This window comes from Dermochelys coriacea, chromosome 1 (assembly GCF_009764565.3).
Source record: "Dermochelys coriacea isolate rDerCor1 chromosome 1, rDerCor1.pri.v4, whole genome shotgun sequence".
NCBI lineage: Eukaryota > Metazoa > Chordata > Testudines > Dermochelyidae > Dermochelys > Dermochelys coriacea.
In genome coordinates, this window is record NC_050068.2 from 231,972,685 (window position 1) to 231,997,703 (window position 25,019).

General features: G+C 40.2%; 1 protein-coding gene across 5 annotated transcripts in view; it reads right to left on the bottom strand.

Annotated features, from left to right (window-relative positions):
• RASSF8 (Ras association domain family member 8) overlaps positions 1-25,019 on the bottom strand; it is a 121,661-nt gene that overhangs the window by 19,373 nt on the left and 77,269 nt on the right. For 3 of the 5 annotated variants that reach the window (XM_038374517.2, XM_043516262.1, XM_038374506.2), the window contains exon 2: positions 6,258-6,460. In XM_038374517.2, the coding sequence (XP_038230445.1) occupies positions 6,258-6,375 (118 nt within the window). In that variant the 5' untranslated portion in view covers positions 6,376-6,460. Of the gene's footprint in view, positions 1-6,257; positions 6,461-18,453; positions 18,515-25,019 lie in introns of all 5 variants that reach the window. The other 2 variants (XM_043516265.1, XM_043516255.1) reach the window with 1 other exon arrangement.

Below are 25,019 nucleotides of genomic sequence, written 5' to 3' on the forward strand. Positions count from 1 at the left end.
CCATGAAACAAACATACATTATCGTTTTGACTATTAAGGACCCATTTATTCCCTGGAGGGGATGGAAATCATAGCAAATGCAATGAGTGGTTATAGGGGGTAGAAGTCAGAGGAAATCACTACTGAAACACAGGACAAGTGTACTGATGACAGTAATATTCATTGTTCTTCCTCTGGATGATGGGTCATATTTTAGCAGGGTAGGGAGAGGAGTTTTGAATGGAAAAACACTAAAGAAAGATTACTAGTATCCACCTAAGGCTTCCCATTCTAATCAGCTAGGAAGGTCACACTATGTTCTTTCAGATAGGGATCATTTTTATTCTACAGCCCCAAAACTTGCAATGCGATCTGGATGGGTGGACAGCTGTGCTCACTTGTACCACAATGAAGGACTGGAGCCTCTGACTGGATAGTACTTAGTACAATGGGATCCTGATCTGTCTGGGTATTCTAAACACTTCTGTAATACAAATATTACAGACATGTTTTCATCTCTAAGTTCCTCTTTTTTTTTTTAAAAACAACTTAGCGCGTACTTTTCAACATTAAAAAAAAGGGGAATTAAAAGAAGATTCTCTTTATCAGAAGCTGCACTGGTGAAATGTTCATAAAACCCCTCGCAGAACATTGGAAGTACTAGTCCTGGTAAGAAGCAGAAAACTAGCAGGACATTTTTATTAATTATTATTAATAATAATAAAACTAGACAATGATGAGTACAATGGAAAAAGCAGCTCGAATCTCCTGGCAAAAGTTCCTTTTCGTAGCGAGACTTCCTGCTTTTCCATTTAAACTGTAAGCTGCTTGTTTTTAAATTTTACCTTTTGGAGAAAAAAACCCACCACCAACCTCTCTCTCTTTATGGAAATTTTATTTCTCTGACTCATCCAGCATGGTTAAATTTTCCTCACCTTATAACAATCATATCATACTAGATGAAACCTGTACAGTGTAATTTAATTGTTCCTCAATATTCCAGTGGGAAATTTTTTCAGTAGAGGCACACACACACACACACACCTTGGTAGTTCTACTTCTTTACTGAAGAGTGTAGATCATCTCCTCCAGCTAAATCATTTCCAGTTCCTTTCAAGACACAGCTATAGGAAAATGTATTATATGAAAAAGTGGTATTCCTTCAGCCATAATGATCTCCCTGATGTTTTTTTTTAAATCAGTGTTGCTATTTAGTTCAAAATTTGTGCACTTTTCATGTTTCTTTAAAGGCCAAGGAGAACTCCAGATTTTAAAAAACGAAAAAAACTGACTTCCACGTGAGATGGAAACTGAAATCTAGTTTGAGTAAAAACTTTGAGCAGTATCATTTTCTATTTATACCTACATACAGAGGGGGAACAAATGGGATTCTACATGAAAAGTCTGCTGTTTTCCACAACATACCTGAGCAGTCACATCCATCAGAAATGCAATCTCAATGGACACAAGATAGAAATGCGCCTTCCATGGAAGGGCCAACAGAAAGGGTCATAAACTTGTAAGGCACAGGTTAAAAGCCTTATCCTGCATCAAAGTATGTTAGTGGCAGAACTCTTACTAATTGCCACAGGATCAGGCCCCAAGTTGCCAGGGAGCAGGTCCTCACCTGGTATAAACTATCATAGCTCCATTGTTTTGAATGGTGTTCAAATAGCATTCCTCCACCTCAGTCTCTGTCTGGCACTTTCCCATCCAAAACCCTTACTGAGGGGTAAGCAACTTCTGGCGATTTTTCCATTCCTTCCTGAGATGAGGAGGTTTTCACCAGTCTTTACTGGTCGAGTGACGTGAGGCCTAACACTCAGATTGATGGCATTTCTTTGTAATGTGATAACTTTTAAAGACCTGCAGCACCAACTGGCCACTGTCAAGGGGAGAGGTGATGAAGGCAGGCATCAGGGTTAGGGTCCCTGGAGTGAGTGATGACTGTCTGAGTTAGTTCTGGTGTCAAAATATTACTGCTCAGGCTTCTCTGTCTGCAGTAACAAATGAGCACCATCAAGGGGAAGATGTTGATATGAAATGGATTAAAACAATGAAGAAAAGAAGAGAAGCAGTTTAGACACCGGTGAAATTTAGGTAAAATCTAGGTAAAATAAAAAAATCTTGAAAAAATTCTATGGGTTCAGGGAGAGATAGTGTTTCTGCCCGTCATTGTTGGTTGTTTGGCCAATAAGAGATTGGTAGAAGTCCACTCAGCACAGCAAGGAATGGAGAAATCAACAAATGATGCTTAACACACAATAAGAGTTTGGGACAGAAAGAAAGTCCAGGAATCGGAGAACCATTTATTGGGTGAGCCAAAACAGCAGGAGTCATTCGTGTACAAAGGAAGTGCAGCCATTTGACTGGAGCAGAAAGAGATACAGGTGGAAAAGTGCCAGACAGAGACTGAGCTGGAGGGATGCCGCTTGTGTGGGAAGAAGAAAGCATGTCAGATCCTGCTAGACAGAGGTGAAACTGGCAGCTCCAAAGCAAGAGACAAAGAAAGAGGAAAAAATTAAGTAGGTACAAAAGCACAAGCCAAAAAAAAGGAGGGAGGAGAAAGGGAAGAATGAGTGATGTAGTGAAGAACAGAAAAAGTGCAGAATCAAAAGCAGAGTGGCCCTTTTCTGACCTCCCCAAGTGCCCTTTTAAAAACCTGTTGTAAAATTATTTCTTCAGTACTGTGAGGAAAGAGGCAGCTGTATTGTATTTGAGACCGTTCATGAGCTATGAATGACTTTAAGGGGGTAATGGCAGTTACCACTGGCCAGTGCTTTCATCAGACGATCCTACTGAAAAATCAGTCTGATAGCTGCAAGAGCTCCTGGTGTTGTTTTGGCATGAATGATGTATCTGCTACATTCCAGGTTGGTCAATAAACAGGTTAATGGGTCTGTGCAGCTTTGGAATAGTTTTTAATTTAAGACAATCACATACTCATGTACAATTAGAAATGGAAAAACATAGAATATCTGCAAAGCTTTGGAAGCATGCCAATAGCAGCCTCTGAGACAGATGGTTATTAGCTTGGCATAGCCAGTGTGACTTACCTAGGACACAGACTCTGCACCATTAAAAATTTAAGATCAGAACCAGCCAAGGTGGAGGCCAGTAGCGACTGGCTCATATCTACCGCAAAATGCCAGATGAGGGCTTTCCTAAGGCACTGACAGCTTCTAAGTGGCTATAATTTTTTTAAGCCCCTCTGACAGATGCTACTGATGACTAAGCCACCTGACAAGCTGCATGGATGGACAAATCAATTCGTATGAATGCACATAAAGGAGTACTTAACTTGCTGCTGGCAGAGATGATTATTCCTCTTGTTGTGCAAGTTCAAAAAAAATAAAGGTGTCGTCATTTTATCCAGTAGAATGCACAATCTATCTCAAAATTCATGGCAGGTGTCAAGGTTCCTTCCCCACTCTGAACTCTAGGGTACAGATGTGGGGACCTGCATGAAAACCTCCTAAGCTTATTTTTACCAGCTTAGGTTAAAACTTCCCCAAGGTACAAACTATTTTACCTTTTGCCCTTGGACTTTATTGCTGCCATCTCCAAGCGTCTAACAAATATATAACAGGGAAAGAGCCTGCTTGGAAATGTCTTTCCCCCCAAAATCCTCCCCAAACCCTACACCCCCTTTCCTGGGGAAGGCTTGATAAAAATCCTCACCAATTTGCATAGGTGAACACAGACCCAAACCCTTGGATCTTAAGAACAATGAAAAAGCAATCAGGTTCTTAAAATTAGAATTTTAATTGAAGTAAAAAGTAAAAAGAATCACCTTTGTAAAATCAGGATGGTAAATACCTCACAGGGTAATCAGATTCAAAACATAGAGAATCCCTCTAGGCAAAACTTAAGTTACAAAAAGACACAAAACCAGGAATATACATTCCATTCAGCACAGCTTATTTTATCAGCCATTTAAACAAAACAGAATCTAACGCATATCTAGCTAGATTACTTACTAAGTTCTAAGACTCCATTCCTTTTCTGTTCCTGGCAAAACAACACACAGACAGAGAGAAGCTTTGTTTCTCTCCCTCTCCAGCTTTGAAAGTATCTCGTCTCCTCATTGGTCATTTTGGTCAGGTGCCAGCGAGGTTATCCTAGCTTCTTAACCCTTTACAGGTGAAAGGGTTTTTCCTCTGGCCAGGAGGGATTTAAAGGTGTTTACCCTTCCCCTTATATTTATGACAGCAGGCTTTACAGAAGGCCTAGGGGAGGCAGACAGTGATACACGGTCTGTTCTCCTAAAGGGTTAGTAGCCCTTTCCATTTTGGTACCTGATAGCCTAGTCTAAAAGGCCTGGCTTGATGGCTCGAATGCATAAGCCATAAAAGTTTAGTACATAAATGACTTCACTTCAAAGATGTACATGCAGAATCAAATTGTGCTGTGTGTGGGTAACACACCAAACCACTATTATCAAACGGGCTTGATGTCCTTCAGTAGGCTGTAGAAGCATAGGGAAGATGTTGGATCATGAGAGAAAGGATTGGTTGGTGGGAGAAATATAGCGAGAGCTGAAAAAACCTCTAGAGGTGGGTCTCTGGCTAAGAGGGCCAGATTAGGGGATAGGTATTACAGGAATGTACCTGTGGCCCCAGCTCCTAGAGTCAAAGTAATCAAAATTCTAATAAAGTATATTTCTAGCTCTCACTGTTGCAAAGAAAACACGACCCAAGTGTAACTAATGCACCAATGTTTGCTGGACTTTGCAGAGAAGCTATAGCTTTGAGAGGTGTGAACTGCTCTATTCATCCCAAAGGGTTGTGAATTCAAAGCTGCTGGTTTTGGGGGTCTCTTGCCAAAACCCACAATAGTGGACTCTGTGTGGGGGGCAGAGGACCTTTGCTGCTCTCAGCCCATCATTGTTCTGCTGAGGTAGTGTCAGCAGAGGTTCTCCATGGCATGGGTTTTCTTGCTTGAGTGGGCTCCAAGACTTTGTAACTATTTTTTAAAACCTTACAAAATTTGAGAACAGAGTCTGGCAACACTGATAGTTGGCCACGGTGAGTATGTCTGCACTGCAAATTAAGCCTGGGTCTGTGGGACTCAGGTTTGTGGACTCGGTGTTTCTTAGTCCGTGCTTGAGTGTCAACAGAGCACTGTAAACCTGGGCTTACAATAGCTGGACTCTGGTCTCACAGCCCAGCTAACTCGTCCATGCTGCACTATGCAGACATTCTGACTTGGGTCTGTGGCCAGATCTGCGGCCACGCTGCAAAATGACAGCGCTTGGACCTGAGTCACAGTAGGACTCAGGCTGTGACCCAGCCCCTAGGACCTGGATTCTGAGTGCTTGCTGACCTGGGTCAGACTGATTTGTGTGTGGATGGAAGGAGGGGCTAAAACCTAAATCCGAGCCTGGGCTTAATGTACAGGACAGATGTACCCTGCAAGTACTCGAGTGAATGATGTCTACACAAACTGTTTTAGCAAATAGCAATCAGAACACTAAACACACTTCGTAAGCAGATATCCAAGACATACCTAGCACCACACAGTGCTAGTAAAAGGGTAACATTAGGAAGAGAAAAACTGAACAGACTACACTCTGTTGATGGGCAGCTAGAAATACTTGCAATGTATATAATTTCAATGAATATCACCAGCTTGTAAAACAGACAGCTAGTTATTTTATGCTAGCTCAGTTTTTCCTTGGTACTTAGCAACCAGCACTGACAGTTTAGTCCTTGAAGTCTATTCAAGAAAATACATGGGCTGTATTTACAAACTAAAACAAAGAACAACATCAGAGGGGTAGCTGCATTAGTCTGGATCTGTAAAAGCAGCAAAGAGTCCTGTGCCACCTTATAGACTAACGGACGTACTGGAGCATAAGCCACGAAAGCTTATGCTCCAATACGTCTATAAGGTGTCACAGGACTCTGTCGTTTTTGAAGAGCAGCATGTTATTAGCTGGAGAGTAACTTTATGCAGAACTAAAAAGTTTGCAGATATGTGCACACATTTCCTTTTTGCAAATTTCAAATGACTCACCATAGCTATATATTTTAGCCAAACCCGAAGGGGCTTAGAAGAGGGATACTCAAAGTTTAAGTCTAGAAAGGGACCACCAGATCATCCAGTCTGATCTTCTGTATATCATAGGCCACCAACACCACCCCCACACTAAACCCAACAACCAAAATTAAACTAGTGTATTACAACCCTCAGGAGACTAGGCTGTCTTCCATCTGGTTTAATAAAATACATCACACCAATTCATTCCCACCAATCCAAATAATCCTTTTGCATACCTATAGCCTGAGCCAGGGCTATCACCACCTCCTGGCAAGTTGTGACTTCAGTGACCCCACAAACGATTCTCTGGACTCCATCTACCCATACTTTGAGCTCCATGGTGCACCAGATCATCCAAGAGCCATGAATGTAGTCATCAGGATGTCAAGTCATGTTTACAGCTACACGAAAGATGACGAGGCTGACTTCTAGTAATCAGCTGGAAAAGAAAATAATGCTGCCTTTTAGTGTAAGGCATTGACAAGTTATATTACAAACAATAATTTACTTAAAACGTATGGGGTTGGGGGAGGCCTACTTCAAAGTCAAACATTTTAAAGAGTTAGGTTTGTAACATGGAATGAGATGCAATTTTTATTTTAAATAAACTCATTTTGAGGGCATTTCTGCATTCTCTTTTAGGGCTGGAAACCCTAGCACAGCAGCACTGTGGTAGGTCTCAAGAACAAGAAAATGAAACTGCTAATTCCTGTTCAAGATGAGAAAATTTCATACACATACAAAATAAAAATTAAAAAACCTAGCAGAAATAAGGGAGAGTAAACCCCATTTTAAAAATTCATATGGTTTTAATAATCTGCAGCTTTACTAACAGTTTTTAAAAAATATGATTTTAATTTTTTACCAGCGTCTCTTTACCCTCTCTCCTCTTTTCCCCCAGCTACATCAATTTACTCTAAAGTAATAAAGTTTAAGGTTTCATTCAAGTTTTTTGCCTGCCATATAGTATTTGGCAAGTATTTACAAACAGAACACTCAACATTTTGAGAAATGGGCAGAAAGTAATTCCTAAAATAAAAATGAGAAATAAAATAAAAAGGCCCTAATACCAATCCCTTGAAAGATCCAATTAATATAACTCGTTGCAGAATCTTTTGGCACTAGTTCAGTAGCTTAAATAGGTAGTGGTTTCCAACTGATTGCTCCTAGAGTGGGCTTCAGACCCCACCTCTTCCCTTTTGAAATTGAAGACAGTGGAATGTGGGTGCTTAACTCTTAGGATAACTTTGAAAATTCTAGCCCTACTCACTTCATGAAGCAATTTGGTGATCACTGTTCAGTTCCTATTGCAGAAGCATCCACATCATAAAACCAACTGTTACCTTGCATCATTGATGGCAGGCTCAGCAAAGAGACCAAACAGACATGGAAACAGACACAGCTTAATGGGACTAAATCGGGTGGCCCAGATAATCTCCATCCAAGAATACTGAAGGAACTGGCACATGAAATTGCAAGTCCAATAACAAGGATTTTGAATGAATCTGTAAACTCAGGGGTTGTACCCTATGACTGGAGAACTGCTAATACAGTTCCTACTTTTAAGAAACTACAGGCCTGTTAGTTTGACCTCAATTGTATGCAAAGTCCTGGAACAAATTTTGAGAGAAAGTAGTTAAGGACATATAGGTGAATGGTAATTGGGATAAAATACAACATGGTTTTACAAAAGGTAGATTGTGCCAGACCAATTTGACCTCCTTAATTGAGAAGATAACTGATTTTTTAGACAAAAGGAAATGCAGTAAATCCAGTCTACCTGGATTTCAGATACAGTTCCACATGGGAAATCAATAGCTACATTGGAAAAGATAGGGATTAATAGGAGAATTGAAAAATGGATAAGGAGCTGGTTAAAGAGGTGACTACAATGGGTCATAATGAAAGGAGAAATGTCAGGCTGGAGGGAAGTTACTAGTGGAGTTCTTCAGGGATTGGTCTTGGGATCAATCTTATTTAACATTTTTATTACTGATCTTCAGAGTAGCAGCCGCGTTAGTCTGTATTTGCAAAAAAGAAAAGGAGTACTTGTGGCATCTTAGAGACTAAAATTTATTTGAGCATAAGCTTTCGTGAGCTACAGCTCACTTCATCAGATGCATTCATGAAGTGAGCTGTAGCTCACGAAAGCTTATGCTCAAATAAATTCGTTAGTCTCTAAGGTGCCACAAGTACTCCTTTTCTTTAGTACTGATCTTGGCACACAAAAAGATTAGCATGTGCTCATAAAAGGTGCGGATGACACAAAGTTGGGAAGTATTGCCAATACGGAGGAGGACTGGATATCATACAAGAAGATCTGGATGACCTTGTAAACTGGAGTAATAGAAATAGGATGAAATTTAATAGTGCAAAGTGAAACATTTAGAGACTAACAAGAAGATTTTTTTCTATAAACTGAGGGCTTATTATTTGAAAGTGACAGAGGAGGAGAAAGACCTGGGCGTATTGGTTGATCACAGGATGACTAAGCTGTCAATGTGAAGTGGCCGTGAAAAAGGCTAATGCAGTCCTAAGATACTTCAGGAGAGGCATTTCCAGTAGAGACAGGGAAGTATTAGTACCATAATACTAGGCACTGGTAAGACGTCTGGAATTCTGATCTTCCATGTTTAAGAAAGATGAATTAAAACGGGAACAGGGGCAGAAAAGGGCTACTAAGATGATCCAAGGAATGCAAAACCAACCTTATGAGAGGAGACTCAAAGAGTTTGTCTTGTTTAGCCTAACCAAAAGAAGGCTGAGAATATGATTACTCTCTATAAATACACCAGAGGGATACATACGAAGGAGGGGGAAGAGTTTAAGTTAAGCACCAATGTGGACATAAGAACAAGTGGACATAAACTGGTCTAAAATAGTTTAGGCTGGAAAAATAATTGAAGGTTTCTAACCACCAGAGAAATGAAGTTCTGGACAGTCTTCCAAGTGGGGGGCAAAAAACCTAACTGGCTTCTAAACTGAGCTTGATAAGTTTATGGAGGGGATGGTATGATGACCCTGCCTACAATGGCATGTGGCCCATCAATAGGGTTGTCAATTTTCTACTTGCACAAAACCAAACACCCCTGCCTGGCCTCTCCTCCGGGGTCTCTGGGCTGAGGCAGTGTGTTGGAGTGGGAGGCGGTATGGGCTCTGGGCAGGGGTGCGGGCTCTGGGGTGGGGCCAGAAATGACTGATTGAGGGTGCAGGAGGGGGCTCTGGACTGGGACACGGAGGACGTGAGGGCTCTGGCTGCGGGTGCAGATTCTGGGATGCGGATGGGGATGAGGGGCTTGGAGTGCAGGAGGGTGCTCTGGGCTGGAACTGAGGGGTTTGGAGGGCAGGAGGGGGGGATCAGGGCTGGGGATGAGCAGTTTGGGGTGGAGGAGGGCACTCCAGGCTGGGATCAAGGAGTTTGGAGGGCAGGAGGAGGATCAGGGTAGGGGCAGGGGGTTGGAGCACGGGTGTGTGTGTGTGTGGGCTCCAGCAGCGCTTACCTCAGGCAGCTCCCAGAAACAGCAGCATGTCCCCACTCTGGCTCCCATGCAGAGCCGTGGCCATGTGGCTTTGTGTGCTGCCCTGTCTGCAGGCACCGCCCCCGCTGCTCCCATCGGACATGATTCCTGGCCAATGGGAGCTGCAGAGCCGGCGCTTGGAACGGGGGCAGTACGCGGAGCCCTCTGGCTGCCCGTATGCGTAGGAGCCAGAGGGAGGACATGCTGCTGCTTCCAGGAGCTGCGCGGTGCACAGAGCCACAGCAGGCAGGCAGGCAGCCTACCTTAGCCCCACTGCGCCGCCAACCAGACATTTAAATGTCTGGTCAGTGGTGCAGACCGGAGCCGCCAGGGTTCCTTTTCGACTGGGTGCTCCGGTCGAAAATCGGACACCTTGCAACCCTACCCATCGTGACTGCCAGTAGTAAAAATCCCCAATGACCGGAGACGGGACACTAGATGGGGAGGGCTTTGAGTTACTACAGAGAATTCTTTCCCAGGACCCTTCCTGGTGGGTCTTGCCCATATGCTTAGGGTCTAACTGATCTCCATATTTGGGGTCAGGAAAGAATTTCCCCCGGTTCTGATTGTCTGCCCTGGGGGTTTTTTGTCTTCGTCTGCAGCATCGGGCATGGGTCAGTTACAGGTTTAAATGAGTGTAAATGATGAATTCTTTGTAACTGGAAGTCTTTAAATCACATTTTGAAGACTCCAGTAACTCAGCCAGAGTTTATGGGTCTATTACAGGAGTGGGTGAGTGAGGTTCTGTGGACTGCAATGTGCAGGAGGTCACACTAGATGATCACGATGGTCCTGTCTGACCTTGAAGTCTTTGAGTCTATGGACATTCTCATCTCACTTGCTCCCGATCTGGAAGACAGGACATTCGGAGGACACTGCAGTGATGTTTACATTGCCACTGCTTTGCAGATAGCAGCCTTCAGTTTCCAGTTGTGCTAACTGTCAATCCTGAACCTTTCACATATACTGCATTGAATATATTACCAAAACAGAGACAAATTGCACCGATCTGCAGCTGGCATAGTTCAGTGTATTTCCATTGCCTTCAGTGAAAATATGCCAGATTACTCCAGCTGAAGAACTGGCCCATTGCATTCTATCACCACCACATCCAATATTAAAAACAAACTTCCCAAGAGAAAAAAAAAAAAGATACTTCTCTTCAATTTTAAAATTTAATTTTGAGTAAACAGAAATGCAATATAAAATTTATTCCCAAATTCATCACTATGCTGGCATTTGAAAGAATTGAACTGAAGTACAGGAACAGCAGACAAAGTTGTGAGAACTAATTTGTGAGCACCTCATGAGAACAGTTTGTTCCTTGCCCATTCCTTGTGATAAGCTGCCGGTATAGACCTACCCCCTTATTAGCAACAGTCAAACTATGCAAGGATTGTCAGATTTAGTTTCAAACTAACTATAGCTCTGAATAAATGTGGTTTTGCAACAGTTCAACTTTCCAAGGTTGTGAGTGTGTGAGAGACAGAGAGAGCATGAGCGCGCGCTGAAACAAATCTGTCTGGATCATGTCCCACAAAAAGTTAATTTCTTGCCAGGACAGTGAAGATGTTGAATTTCAAAGACTTCAAAGTAAACTCCAGGAAAGCATTACCTAGATGGCTTAAGATATGATACTAGTGATGTTGGTTGGCCTTTTAAATCGTAAATGACAGCTGAATTATATAACAGATGGAGAAAAATAAACCAAGTTAATTCAGCAAAGGAAACTGAAATATTTGTGTAATCCCACATGGATAAAAGGTGATCAAACAAGAGAAGACTTTTTAAAGTATCAAGAAAGTGGACAACACAGGGACAAAGAAAAAATCGATCTGACAGTTACTTAGAGGAGATTAGCAAAAGAAAATAAAAGGGCCTGGTTGCACAAAACAGCTGGAATTTGATGATGCTGATGGATTTAGTACAATTTTGCTTGCAGGCAGAATTGGGGCAGAAAGAACTCAAAGTCAATACTAAATAGTTCACATTTTACAAATTGTAAACTAAATTGCATTCTTCTTAGGATGCAAACATTCATCAGCTTCTGTATGTAACAAATAGGTGTCCAGCCCTATAGTTATAACATAGAAGAGATTATTCAGTTTTAAACCCAGCATCTAGTTGCTACAACTGGCAGGTATCTGAAGTGCTGTTCTGGAGGCATACTGATCCTCATTAGGGAGGGTGTGACTCAGAGCCAACAAAGGGCTCCCTTTGCCCCCCCAACATGCAAATAGGGCCTGAACCAGTACCCACTCAAGTCTGCGATTCAGGCCCTTCTGAAGCAGCATTGAGGGACCCGGCTGTGAAGTCTGTCCAGTGCACACAAACACAACTGTGTGAAATACATATTTCAAAAAACAAAAGCTAGTGAATATTTGATTCCAAATGTATGAATAAAAGCAGATCTCAAATATGTTCAACTCTTTAAACTCCAAGTAATATATGTCAAGACTCTTAAAAATTCTACTTCACACACAGTAACATTCTTTTCAGTAAGCATCGTGTAAAATTAATCCACAGGGGGATTTAACAGTTTAAACAAATATACTTCCCACACATAAAAGATTGTATTTCAAACACAACCTGCATATGCAAGTATTACTAATACAAATACTGCAATTGCTCATCTGGTTAAGACTACTGCCATGTACCAACCGACTAAGGAGGTCTTTTATTGACCCATAATATAACAGAATGACTGAAAAGCCTCATAAAAGGTCCCATCAGTCACCTTTAATTGTTTATTCTTCGAAAGGCTGTCTTCGCAAATAAACAGACTTCACATTCCAAGTGAAAATGTAAAGAACTTTGCTAATTTAATATACTGCTGAGAGTTGGACAGTTCAGATTTACTGGCATAAAACAAGCCATCTCTCTATGTGACAACACACATCAAAGCATCCAACAGCCCTAATTGTTTTTCTGTCTGTCATCATCCAAAGTATTATTTTAATTTAGCAAGACAGACAGTGCTTTCCCTCCCCCCCCCCACATTGCAGTCAGCATACATAATGAACAGTCCTGCATTCAGTGTAGCACATGGTTTTGTACTTCCATTTTCCAAATGCCTTTATTTGAAAAAAAAAAAATTTAGTACTTATTTAGTAATTATTTAGAAAATTGCAGTCACTTCCTGCTTCAAAAATGCAAATGTTCTGAACAATAAAATCTCTTTTGCAGTAGTTTAAATGAAAGAAAAATACTGACATTTAAAAGGGCAAAATAATCTTACTGGAAGAAACAGGAAAAGGAAAGCAAAACAACAAAAGCAGTTTATTGTATGTGCTTCAATCAGCATATCAGTGCCCAGACACAGGACCGAAGGCAAGAACTGCACGATCACCAAAGACATTAATGTGTCAGGCTTCCTAACATCTGCCAAATGGAACACACACATGGACTTCAGACATTATGGTCTGATGTAGTGATTTCAGAATATATATTACATGCTTCCAAATAAAGCTAAAAACTGTTATCAATTTAATGTAATGTGGAATGAATCTGGATTATAAGACTATACTATAAAAAGTTTACAGGAATGTTTGAGAAAGGAGAAAAATCTTTTGGCCTTTATAACCATCTCTCTTCCCAGAAGAGCCACTCACTTATGAGGCTAGACTAACTTTTCTATTACAATTTGTTCTCCCCCGCTCCTGCCTCACATTTATTCAAGTCATTGTTTGTTGCCAGAAAACTCTTAATATTGTCGTTATTGCTTTTTCTGCCTTCCCAGAGGTATGTGCTGGTAACAAAATAAAATATATATATATTTTTTTACATTGGAGTTAGTGCTCAAAATGTGTGTTAGGTACTTTCCAAACACAGATCATAACTCTTGCCTCAGCTCTTGCCTTGAATAGCATATAAATTAGTCACCTTAACTAGTACTGGATAAAAATAAGAACTAGCTTGGACCTCTTACACTAAATGGAAACTTAACTTCAACTACCTTGTAAGTTTGAATATAATTCAACTAATAATAAAAATCTGTGCCATGTTGCCCTAGTTCCTGGTTTTAGCAAGGACTGGAAAAAGCTGTAAGGATGACTCATTGTTCTATAATATTTCTATACCAAAGGAGGTCTGAAGCTTATCTGGTGGGCATGAGTCATAGTATGGCTCTCATCAGAAATGTCCTAAAGTTCTTGTATGTTTTAGGTCCAGGATTTTGGTTCAGCTTCATCTTAACCTGAGCCAAACTTTTTCAAGTTTGACAATCACAAAGCTACACCTTTCTTCATCTCTTTTCTGTGCCTTCTTCCAATTGGGCTCATGTATCTGGATCTCCTCAATTATTTTGATTCATCATGCTCAAACCCTTTCCTTTAAGTCCCCCCTTTGTCCCACTCTCTCTTTGATCTTCATATTCTCTTATTTTCTAAAGGAAAAAAATGAAGTGCCACTATATGTGGGTACACTAACTATATTGTGGTTATCCTTTATCCCACAGCTTCCCTTCACTGCTGGTTTGTCACCTGCACAGCTACGATATAGACTGCAAGCTCATTGGAATAGGTATCCTATTTTTGTGCCTTCTCTGAAGTGCCTTCCACTCTTTCAGGTGCTGTGGAAAAGTAATTCATAATAAATACCGATAATATCCCGAGAAGAGTTAATCATTTCTGATAATTTAAAATTAACATGGCAGTTTCATACCATCCCTCATCTCTACATTGTCCATTTAGATTGCAGGCATTTCTGGACTGGGATTGGGGTGAAGTCCTGGTTCTATTGAAATCAGTGGCAGAATTCCTGCTGATTTCAGTAGCACACCCCTGGTCTTTTTCTTAACTGTAAAGCAACTAGCACACCACCCAGGCTATATAAATAACTTCATTACTAGGTTGGAGCAGATTAGCACTATATTGGTCAAAAGTTTACCAAATCTTTCCTCTCCATTTCTCATCTCTCCAAAAAACTTTATTTCTTGCCTCACTCAAAACTGCACCTTCTTGTCCCCATGTGCGATTTGATCTAAATGATTTGACCAGAACCAGCACACAACTCCTCCTCCCCCAACTCCCAGGTTCCACACCACCAGTCAGCTGTGGGCAGTGCCTTCTGCTACTCAATGACATTCTACTGCATCAGAATCTAGATCACAAATACCTTGCCTTAATCCTCCCCTACATCTAGGCTAGGTTATGGGCAAGAGAGTCTGTCCAGCTCTTTAGAAATAATATATATGCATTTACAAGGGTATGGCATTACCATTGATGGACAGGGAAGGAAGAGACTGTTTCCCCAGCAAGGGATTTCTGATATCCAGGAAGAAAGTAAAATTTTCCAGATGACTAGGAATGGAGAACGTGCCATTAGGAACAAGACAGCTAATATTTAACTGAGCCTCCTGCACAATATGGTGAATGGGAAAGATCCTGTAAGGTGTTCTCTCTCCCACCAGTAAAATCCTTTTTGATTACACATTTGACTCAGGAGACCAACTATGAGGTCTCTTTTCTGCAATGTTTTACTTGGTTCTTTTACATAGTTTTATGTAGCGCCTCATCTGCCTGCCCTAGCTTTGGACATGAAAATGAAAATACCTGCCTACAGAAGGTACATCAAGCCTCCACATTTTTGGTGGGTCACAAGACAGCTCAGCTTATCATCCCTTTCAACAACGTAAGAAGGTCTCAGACTATCCGCATTGCCTAAGGAATCCTTGACGACAAGGATGGGGTGGGGTAGATGGGGAGAAATGATGAACCTTGCCTCACAGGCAGTGCTTAATTTCTGCCAGGTCTTAGCCCCAACACCTCTAGGCTTGGCAGTTCATATCCCTGGCTCCTCTGGGCTTGCCGTGTCAGTTATGAAAGTAAAAAAAAAATTGGTTGAGCCCTGAAACCTCTTTCATTACAAATTAAGCACTGCTCAGAGGCCCAACTCATGTCCATGCCAAGATAAAATCAGTTCCATTCAGAAATCATGCAGGATCAGGACAAAGGAAATTTTGGCTGTAGCAGTGCCAGAAAGCCCTCATATAAAAATGTATCTGAACTCTCCATTAACTGAAAGAGGTGTTCCCAAGCAACAAGCACCTTCAGGCAGTCTCACCTCCAGACAAGGAAAGAGGCCAACCCAAAACCCTGAAAGACTCCAAGAATTGTTGTTTCTGATGCAAGATATTTAGTTGATTTGCATCCAGGGAACATCAGAAGTAGCAATCTAGCAACAGTTGGCTGCATCATTGTGGTCTTAACTTGTTCGGCATCCTTAACGGTGCTGCACGGAATTGAGGAAATGAAGTGTTGCCTCAGAACAGAATCCACAGCAAACCTGCACTAATAAAATTATTCCTGATATCATAGAAGATTTCCCCTCTCTCTCATTAGGTATCAATTTTATTTTTCTGTTGTAGAGATAGGGAGAAGGCAGAATCTCCCCTTTACAACTGGGTAGGGAGAATTTTCTTTTTGGATGAGGGGGGCAAGAATTGCCATAGTCAGCTGGATTGGTAACTGAAACACTAAAACCCTCCTCCCACCCTAAATTTTACACAAATTTCTTTCAATATTTTAATTTCTGTCTTCAGTTCTCACCCTCACCCACAACCTTGGGATTTGCCTTTTTCTTTATTAACATATCCGCTCCCCCACTCCATCTTATTACTTCCAGCTCCTCTTATCCCCCCCGTCCCTATTTTTCATTCTTGGCCCTCTCCTAGTAAATGATTTTTGCTTTTCGCTCCCTTGAGAAAGAAAGCTTTGCAGATACAGCCAATCCCCAGCTGGCCATGTTAACTGAAGCCTGCTGATCCGATGCTTTAACTCAGTGTTGTCTCTTCCCCTTCTTTATTGCATTCCTGGTGTTAGTGGAAAAGGTGGAGCCTGTAGTAATTTCCCTACTGTGTCCTCATGATCTCTTATGAATAAGCTGAAAACCCCACCAGCATGTCTAGCTCTTCCTACCCTATGAAGGTGCTGCTGGAACAGATGCAGCAGTGCTAGGATGTAGGCCACATTTGTTGACCCCTCCTTCTCACTCCTGCTGGCAGGTAATTGGCTATAGTGTTATGTAGTGCTGAGCTGCAACTCCACTAAGGACTGAATCAAGCTGACCATGAAGCGAGATTCTCTGCAGGATGGCCTTAAAGCCTCACGATTGCAGAGCAAATTTTAAGTCCATCTGCCTATTCAGAACCAAGCCCTACCTATTGCCATTGTATTTGGTCAATACTTTGTACTGCTAATAGTTTCAAAAGCAGCTCATTCAAATCTTGCTTCAGTGCTTCAAAAGCAGAAGTCAAGGTGCAATGAGGCTTGGCATACTTTGATGCATCTCAGAGTACCCTGGAAGCATCACAAAATTGATTGCAAGGAAACAAAACAGAAGGTATAGTAATGGAACAAATGGCTTATTTAATTCCCTCTTTATTTTGCCACTATTAGGAATGGAACTTTAGCATTTTTAACATTCCTTAAAACAAAAAAAACAAAAACACCCCCCCCCCCCATATATACACTGAATCCAGCAAGAACAAAAACAATCTGGAGCTAAGGTCCTCCCTCTGTCAAGCCTAAATATAAAAAAAAAAAATGCTCTATTCTAAGATCACTCCTGACCTCAGGCACAAAGGGGAAAGGTGTTCAGGCTATAGGCTTAACTCAAACACACCACTGGGCCCCAGTGATTGTAATTTCCATCTACTGCACCAGATCTCAGTGCAGCACAGAGTCTTGAAGAAGACAATCTAAAGCACAAAGATAGGTACCAGAACATAAAGTATTCCATACATTTATTGGAACTCTCCAAAATGATTCCATTAAATTTATTTTTATACGTTTGGCTTAGACTCAGGTGAGGACTCCTAGTAAACAGGATCTGAAAACTTTCTCATCCTGAGTCACCACTTTGAATCTGGCTCAGTTTGGTAGTAACTATCTGATGAGGGATTGTTGTTCTGTATGAAAAACTGGCAGCATCAGTCCACATTCCAGGTGCCCACATTGCAAAATCATTGGCACAACTGGTTTTAATTGGCAGTCTAAGTAGAGATCAAGGATTGAATGGGCATGGGAAGTAAACATCTCATCTTTGTACATCAGCCCTGCAGATCTGGGATGGGATGTGTTGCTTGTGTAACATAGGGAAGCTTATACTGAAGCTATCTGGGTTTCACCTGTTTAGTGGACAGATGATGTCACTCTCCAGAAGTATCAATCCAAACCTTTCTTCCAGCGTTAACTACACAACTACCCAACTTACTTAATATCAATTACAGTGTGAGTCATTCCATGTCAAATCAACAGATAAATTCACTACATTGTGGTGACCTCCTGGGCCCCTAAAATCTCACTTCCTTTGTTCCATAATTATGGAGAATTTACTGAACCTATGTAGCAAATGCAACGCTACTGAAAAATACCAACTTTCAGTTGAGGTAACTTCTGGAAGGGCTTATGCACATGGTCCATATTTGTACAATTTAATGTGATCTGGAGTAGAATGGCTTGGTATTAAAAAAAGCCGAGACTAAGGAACGAATTCTATTGCAGCACAAAGATTTAAGACAACTGAACTACAATCTATGCAAACTGCTTTAAAATTCTCATGATGCCACAAGCACATCCTAAGTTTATCCCTCCAAATATCCTCAATTCATAATGGTGTTTCTTCCCATTGCTGTATGGAAGCAGGTTATTTTCTTAATGGGCTTCACAAAACATTAGTCAAGGCAGACAATTCTTGTTTGTTCACAATTCACAATATCCCTGTACATGTTGTCTGCAATTGCTTAAGACCTTGTCAGGAATTCGAGTGAAGACATTTGTCCACAATAATTGCCTGCATTTTGACCAAAGCACTAATGAAATAACCAACTCAATTTCAACAATAAGTAGTTTAACCCTTCTTTCTGTGAAATTAAGTCAATTCTTTACTGTTCATTCAGGAACACATGCAGTACCTGCCAAGTTCTTCATTTCTAGCAGTTTTCAGTCAAGAGTTAAAAAAAAAAAAAAGAGCATCTGAAAAAAATCAACAGGTGGAAAAAAAAGTTTTCATCCTCTCACATGAAAGATTAACGCAAGTTGATTAAGCTTAAAAAAGCCACAGAACCCCTAACCCCACCTCCCCTACTTCTGAGGCTGAGACCCAAACATAAGAAAATGTCACCCTGAACCACTATATTTTTAAAAAAAAAAAAACAGGGAGTCCGGTGGCACATTAAAGACTAAGATTTATTAGTGCATTAGCTTTCATGGGTAAAAAACCCACTTCTTCAGATGCATCTGAAGAAGTGGGCATCTGAAGAAGTGAGTTTTTTACCCACAAAAGCTTATGCCCTAATAAATCTGTTAGTCTTTAAAGGTGCCACCGGACTCCTTGTTGTTTTTGTGGATACAGACTAATACGGCTACTCCCTGATACTTGACACCATGCAAGGCACTATATTTTTGTAGAAAATTACAGGTGTGGAATGAACTGACATCTCATCCTTAACGCTTTTCCTGAAAATATCTAAAAAAAAAATAGGCTTTACAAATGAAGTATTTTTTTTTAAAAGGAATTGGCTTAGAAGTTTTAAAGTCAATTAAGTGTATGGTTTACTGCACACGTGACTATTAAAAAAGGAGAAATTATCTTAATGCAAATAAATAAATGAAGTTTATGAAACAGAAATAAAGCAAGGCATTTAAAGCTCAACCAGCATACTATGGATTTTAAAATAGTGACAGACTCTTGACAATTTTCTTCAGCGTTAGGTGGTCATATCATTCCTTAAATAGACAATCCTCTAAGAAGCCCCAAGTTACCGACTCAGAAGCCCTTAAGGGAAAAGGCCTCAGGATATGCCTGTATAACAGGGCAAACCGAGATAATTTATTTCCACAAGGGAGGTTTAAAAAAAAAACAAACTGACCTGAAACAACATCAGTGAAATAAAGTGAATAGGCAGGGAGGAGAAAGGGGAAAAAGTTCTCCTTCTAAAGTTTGTTTTGTTGACTGTACTTACTTTCACAATTCTCCCAGGACAAAAAGAACAAACTTCTCTGTGCTTTTCCATCCCCTATTTATAAGGGTCCCCTGCATTAATTAAGTATTTCACATCTCTAGGCAATTGTTAAGATCTTTTTAAATTGAGTTTTTACATCATAGCAAATTTACATGCAGTAAAGTCATAATATAGGGCAATAGGTTAGATACTCCTAGGTACTTCAACTCCAGGCTGGGAGATATGGAGTTAGTTCCACTTCAGTCCTGCTTTTAACCCAAATGCAATACAAAGAGATGGGAACTCAAATACTCATTTGCAAAATTGCCAAGAACCTTCCAGAATCTGCTGGAGAGGCAAGGAGCCTGGCTGCTCCACTCTCTACCTCTTAGAGTGAGGGGATAAGGCTGATGGTCACTCCACCATTCTGCTTCTCTGGACTCAGAACTTTGACAAGATCCTCCCTAGTGCGCAGCTGGAGGAGTTATTTCAATTTTCCCAGCTGGGAAAAAACCAACAACATTTTATAGCAAAACTAAAGTTTTCCTGCAGAAAATTTCAGTTTTGCCAAAGTACATTTTTCATTAGAAAAACGTTTAGATGAAAATATTCTGACTTGCTCAGGTCTTCATTTCAACTGTCACTCTCACTAAGTCTCTCCAGCAGCTCCCTCCTTTCTCCATGCATCAGCCACAAGCCACTCATCTTCATTTTAAGGCCCTTCACTCCATATGCCCCAGCCTACTTATCTGGCCTACACTCTCCAAACATTGACCCCCTATCTCTGCTCTGCCAGCAATGCCAGCTTTCATCACCCATGTGTTAATTTCCCACGTGTTAATTTCAACTGGCACCATTGCATTCTCTCATGCTGCCTCTTACACATGGGAGGAACTGCACATAAATATCAGCTAAGCCACCTTATTGTCCTCCTTTAAATCCCTCCTTAACATGATCTGATGCAATGCATATAAAAACCTCAACACTGGCAGCTGGTGGGCTAGGACCACTACTTTTCAGGCTGACATTTTGCCTCCATGTCTCCTTGTGCAACCCCTCTCTGTCTGTTGGATCCAACTGTTGTCTCTAACATCATACTTGGATTGTAAACTTAGGGCAGGGAAAAACATTTTATTATGTGTTTGTACAGAACCTAGCATAGTGGGGCCCTAGTTCATGACTGAGGCCCCATGGGCTACCAAAATACAAATAATGGTAGTGATAATATGGAGAAAATATAACGATAATGAGCAAAAATAATGATAATATGGAGCAAAACAATTTTGCATAAAAAGTAAATTGTGCACATATGGTATCCCATGTGCAAGTTCTTTGAGAAAGTTACTACCATTTAAAATGGCCATTTTCTGAATAGGTGCAATTGCATAGGTTTAGTGATTTGATCAATCTGAAGCTAGGGAACTGAAAAGTTAGGATTCCAAGGCAGCCTATCACTGGTCATGGGAAGAGCATGTAAGCCTTTCCCAAAAACCAAACAAGGTTCTCTCAATGCTCTCTGCTCCCTACAATGCATGTCCTGATTTAGTAGGGAGCAGGCTTTCTAGCTGTCTTGTTAAAGGAGTTAAAAAATTAAGCTAGTTCACCTACATTTTGGAAGGAAAGATTAAGTCCCAGCTCTCAAAGGAGAGCTCTTCTCCGGCCCTGAAGCCCATAGCGATGATTCAAATAATCATTAATGTGTTTTCATCATGACTGGAATTGAAGTACAACTCTCTTTTAGGCATGCTGGACTGCTTGAACTTCAACCTGAAACACTGACATCATTGCCCAGGGAATTGTTCAGCATTTTAAAAATCTCAACATGGGCAATGCAATGCAGCTGACAGTACTTTTTGTTTTCATTTTTCTTAAAAAAAGAAAAACATACAAATAATAAAAACAAGAATTCACTGCTGCACACTAATTGCAAGGAGGTATATGCAAGGCAGACTTAAAGCTCTTGTTTTTCTTCCCAGAGAATCTCCGCTGGAGGATACAGAAGTTCTGTGGCAAGGGAAGTTGTTTTTGGTGTGGGATTTACATGCTATGTAGGTGGTCAAGCTTGTTCCCTCCCCACCCAATGGAAGGATGAGAGAAATTCCATGCATGGAAACAGCTGAGTTCCGTTCCCCTATATGGGAGTAACCCACAGAAGAAAAAGACCCTTAATTAAAAAAAAAAAACAGTTGAGGTTGAAGTCTGATTTGTCCATTTATTTACAGTTGTTTCACTTAGTGAAATTGATTGGTGACATCCTAGTTGCAACATGAACCAACAGGTAGGGTCAGTGGCTTTAATTTAGAAACATTTCAGAAGAATTTAAGTTGATAGTGCATTTTATTTGTTGTATTGTTTTTAACCTGCATATCCATTAAGACCTAAAAATGATATTGTGAAGTCATAACTGAAGTTTATGAGTTCACAAAGTTAAAATTCTCAAACTGCAGCATAAGGCCACATTCAAAAGCTTCAATACATAGTCCTAGCGTTTAGGACTCTTCACAGAAATATAAAAGCTAGAGAGAACGGTATCACTTTATCTGAATTCCAGTGCTGGCTGGGCCTACGGTCATATTGTTTCCATGTGCAAACACCATGTGGTATATCCTGCACTTTGCTGACAACCAGCAATCTAATACCAGTCTTCTGAATCCTAAACAAACAATACCATAATCCATTGTCAGCCACACAATAACTGCTGCACTCTGTCAAAACATACATTAAAAAGATAAACGCTCAAAGGAAACCTGTAGGAAAAAAGCCCATATTCTAGTCTAGCTTGTTTTCTAATGCGTCTCTCCATATGCAGTCACCCTTTGAATTTTGATGTTATGGATGCAAACGCATACAGGAGTATGAGGTTCTAAACTTTGTACCGAAAGCTAAGAATTCCAACACACACACCTCTATCTTTTTTCTAGCCAAAAATAATTTAGATTAATGCAGTCTTTTAGTGAACAGTAAGTATCTAGGCACCTGAATTGCTCAAACAAATTTCAGCACAGATACAAATATTACTGTAACTTCCTGTATTTACACTAAAGTATTATAAAAATAATTAGTATTTGTCACGGCACCTGATAATATAAAATCTGACAAATCATTCTGTAGAATTGTAGTTGGTGAAGAACTAAGTTTCTAAGTCAGGAACTTTCCTCTTACATCTTTCAGGAATAGATGGTAATTATTCATTTGAAACAGGACTAAGCCATGGAAAGACTTGGGAAACCTGGGTTCATGTCCTTGATCCACCACTGCGCCTTCTTGAGTGACTGAGGGCAAGTCTCTGTGTCTTAATTTCTCATCTCTAAAATGGGGATAATAGCATTCTCCTATCTCCAAGGGATGTTGCTAGGATACAAATATTAAACACTATGAGGCACTCTGATTACAATGTAATAGGGACCATACCAGTAGGTAGATAAATGAAAGCAGTTAAAATGGATAGGAGGAGCATTAATTTTTACATATTTTTAAAACCATCCCAAAGAGAAAAGGGATTCAGAGTTTAAATAGCATAGAAGTATCACAAGCAACTTTCAGGAATGCTAAAAAGGAAACAGATATATACCAGGTGTTGAAGTTTAAAATCAAGCATTGAGCCTCACTTATTTTGAGAATCAGTTTAGATTTTCAATATTTTTGCATATACCAAAAAGAACAAACAGGGATTAGCAAATTTTGAAAAGCCCACACAAAACAACATGCTTAGAAATTTCACTTTAATCAGTTTAGAACACATTCTTGGGAAATTTAGTGTCACCTCTACATTTCTATCAACATAAAAACGTAACAAAACACATTTTAACTAGGCAACTCGATGAACAGACAGCAATTTTAATCCCTGATTCAAAAAACATACTGAATTCTTCATTAAGAGTGCATTTCCTCTTGTGATAATACTCGGAGGGATCTAATGAAAAGTGACCAAAAGTGACCATCTACTTTATTAAATTTTGACTTTAATAACCAGGGGGAGCTAGAACAATTAAGACTTCAGTTCTGTGATGCTAACAGACCTCTGGTATTGTTAAGATTTATTGCTTTCGCTGCCAATTTTCTTTGTGATGTTGCAATACTAGAGGAAATGTAGCTCTTGGCACAGAGATTCAGTACAATACAATTGGTAGTTTCTGTCCAGACACTACAATATGTTGACTTTTTAAAAAATGGCCTGCCAGAGGTCAAGTTGCCCTTCCTGTGCTTTACTCAGCAATGGGACTCAGCCTTGAAATCCAACCTTAAAATCTGATCTAAGGTTAGTTTTAACTTCAAAGCTGCCATTGTCAAAGTCAAACACAAGGGATGTCTCTTGCTGCAAGAGCAGTGGTAGAAAGTGCTTGTCTTTTCACCAGACAAGTGCTCTGTAAGCCTTTAGACAAATGAAGAAACCTGCTACTGAATGAAGTGCTTTACACACTTCATATAAGAAAAACAGATTCACCTTAAAACTTCTACCCAAGTAACACAGCATGAACAGATCAACATTAACACAGCGCTTATGAAGACTACAATGGAGCTTTCTTAACCTAGTTATGTCCTATGGCATTAGTGTTAGGTCACTGCAAAAACATATGGAGTAAAGCTAAAATTGTGCTATTAGCTGAGTTTAACTGAGTATTGTACTTCACTCAGTGAAATACTGAAAATTGGCTCAATGCAATACCTGAATACACATTACAGGAATTTTTCTTGAACCAGAGAGATTGCACGGTCTCTCCACTGTACAATTTACAGACTCAGTATTCAGTTATCATAAAAAATTAAGCTGAAACTGCACGATTCCAGATAGAACACAGCTTTCCCTGAAAAATGCCACTGAAGGCAACAGGTTGTTACTGCTATACTGTGCAGAGGTGTCAGCTGGCCACCACAAAATAAAAACTAAAATGGACATAGAAGAAAAGATGGAAAAGTAGTTAGTGGGGAAAACCTAATTCAGTTCTAAACAAAAGCTATCAATTTAGCATAAATCACTGCCAACATATATTTTTATCTCTTATACTCTATGAAATAAGCACCAAATTCCCCTCATTTAACAGGCAAGCTAATCAGCTTAGGCCAAATGTCATGATTCAACCCACACACGTGTGGGATGAAGTATCTACAAACTTACAAATCCTTGATGAAATGAACATAATGAAAAACAAACAGAGGAACTGAAAGTAAAACACCACAGATTTCCCAAGCTCATCTCAGATCTTAACCAGTAAATTAAGCACTAGAACAATATATCCAAGTTTACAAAGAAACTAAAAATGTAGCCATGGGTTTAAGTTGGTGATGTCTTATATTATATGGTACATCACAATTTTAGAAAATGATCTTTAAGGGAGATGACTACTTACTACATCATATACAGTTTGTTTCAAAGATTCCAGAGCATTTTACAAAAATTAATCCACAGATAATCGCGTAGATGGGTATTTTATACCCACTTAGACAGGAACTCTGAGACAAAGCGTTTAAGTGATTATCTAAAAGTCAAAGTGAGTTAGGGCTTGTTTACAGAGGACAGTTATACTAATACAAGGTAA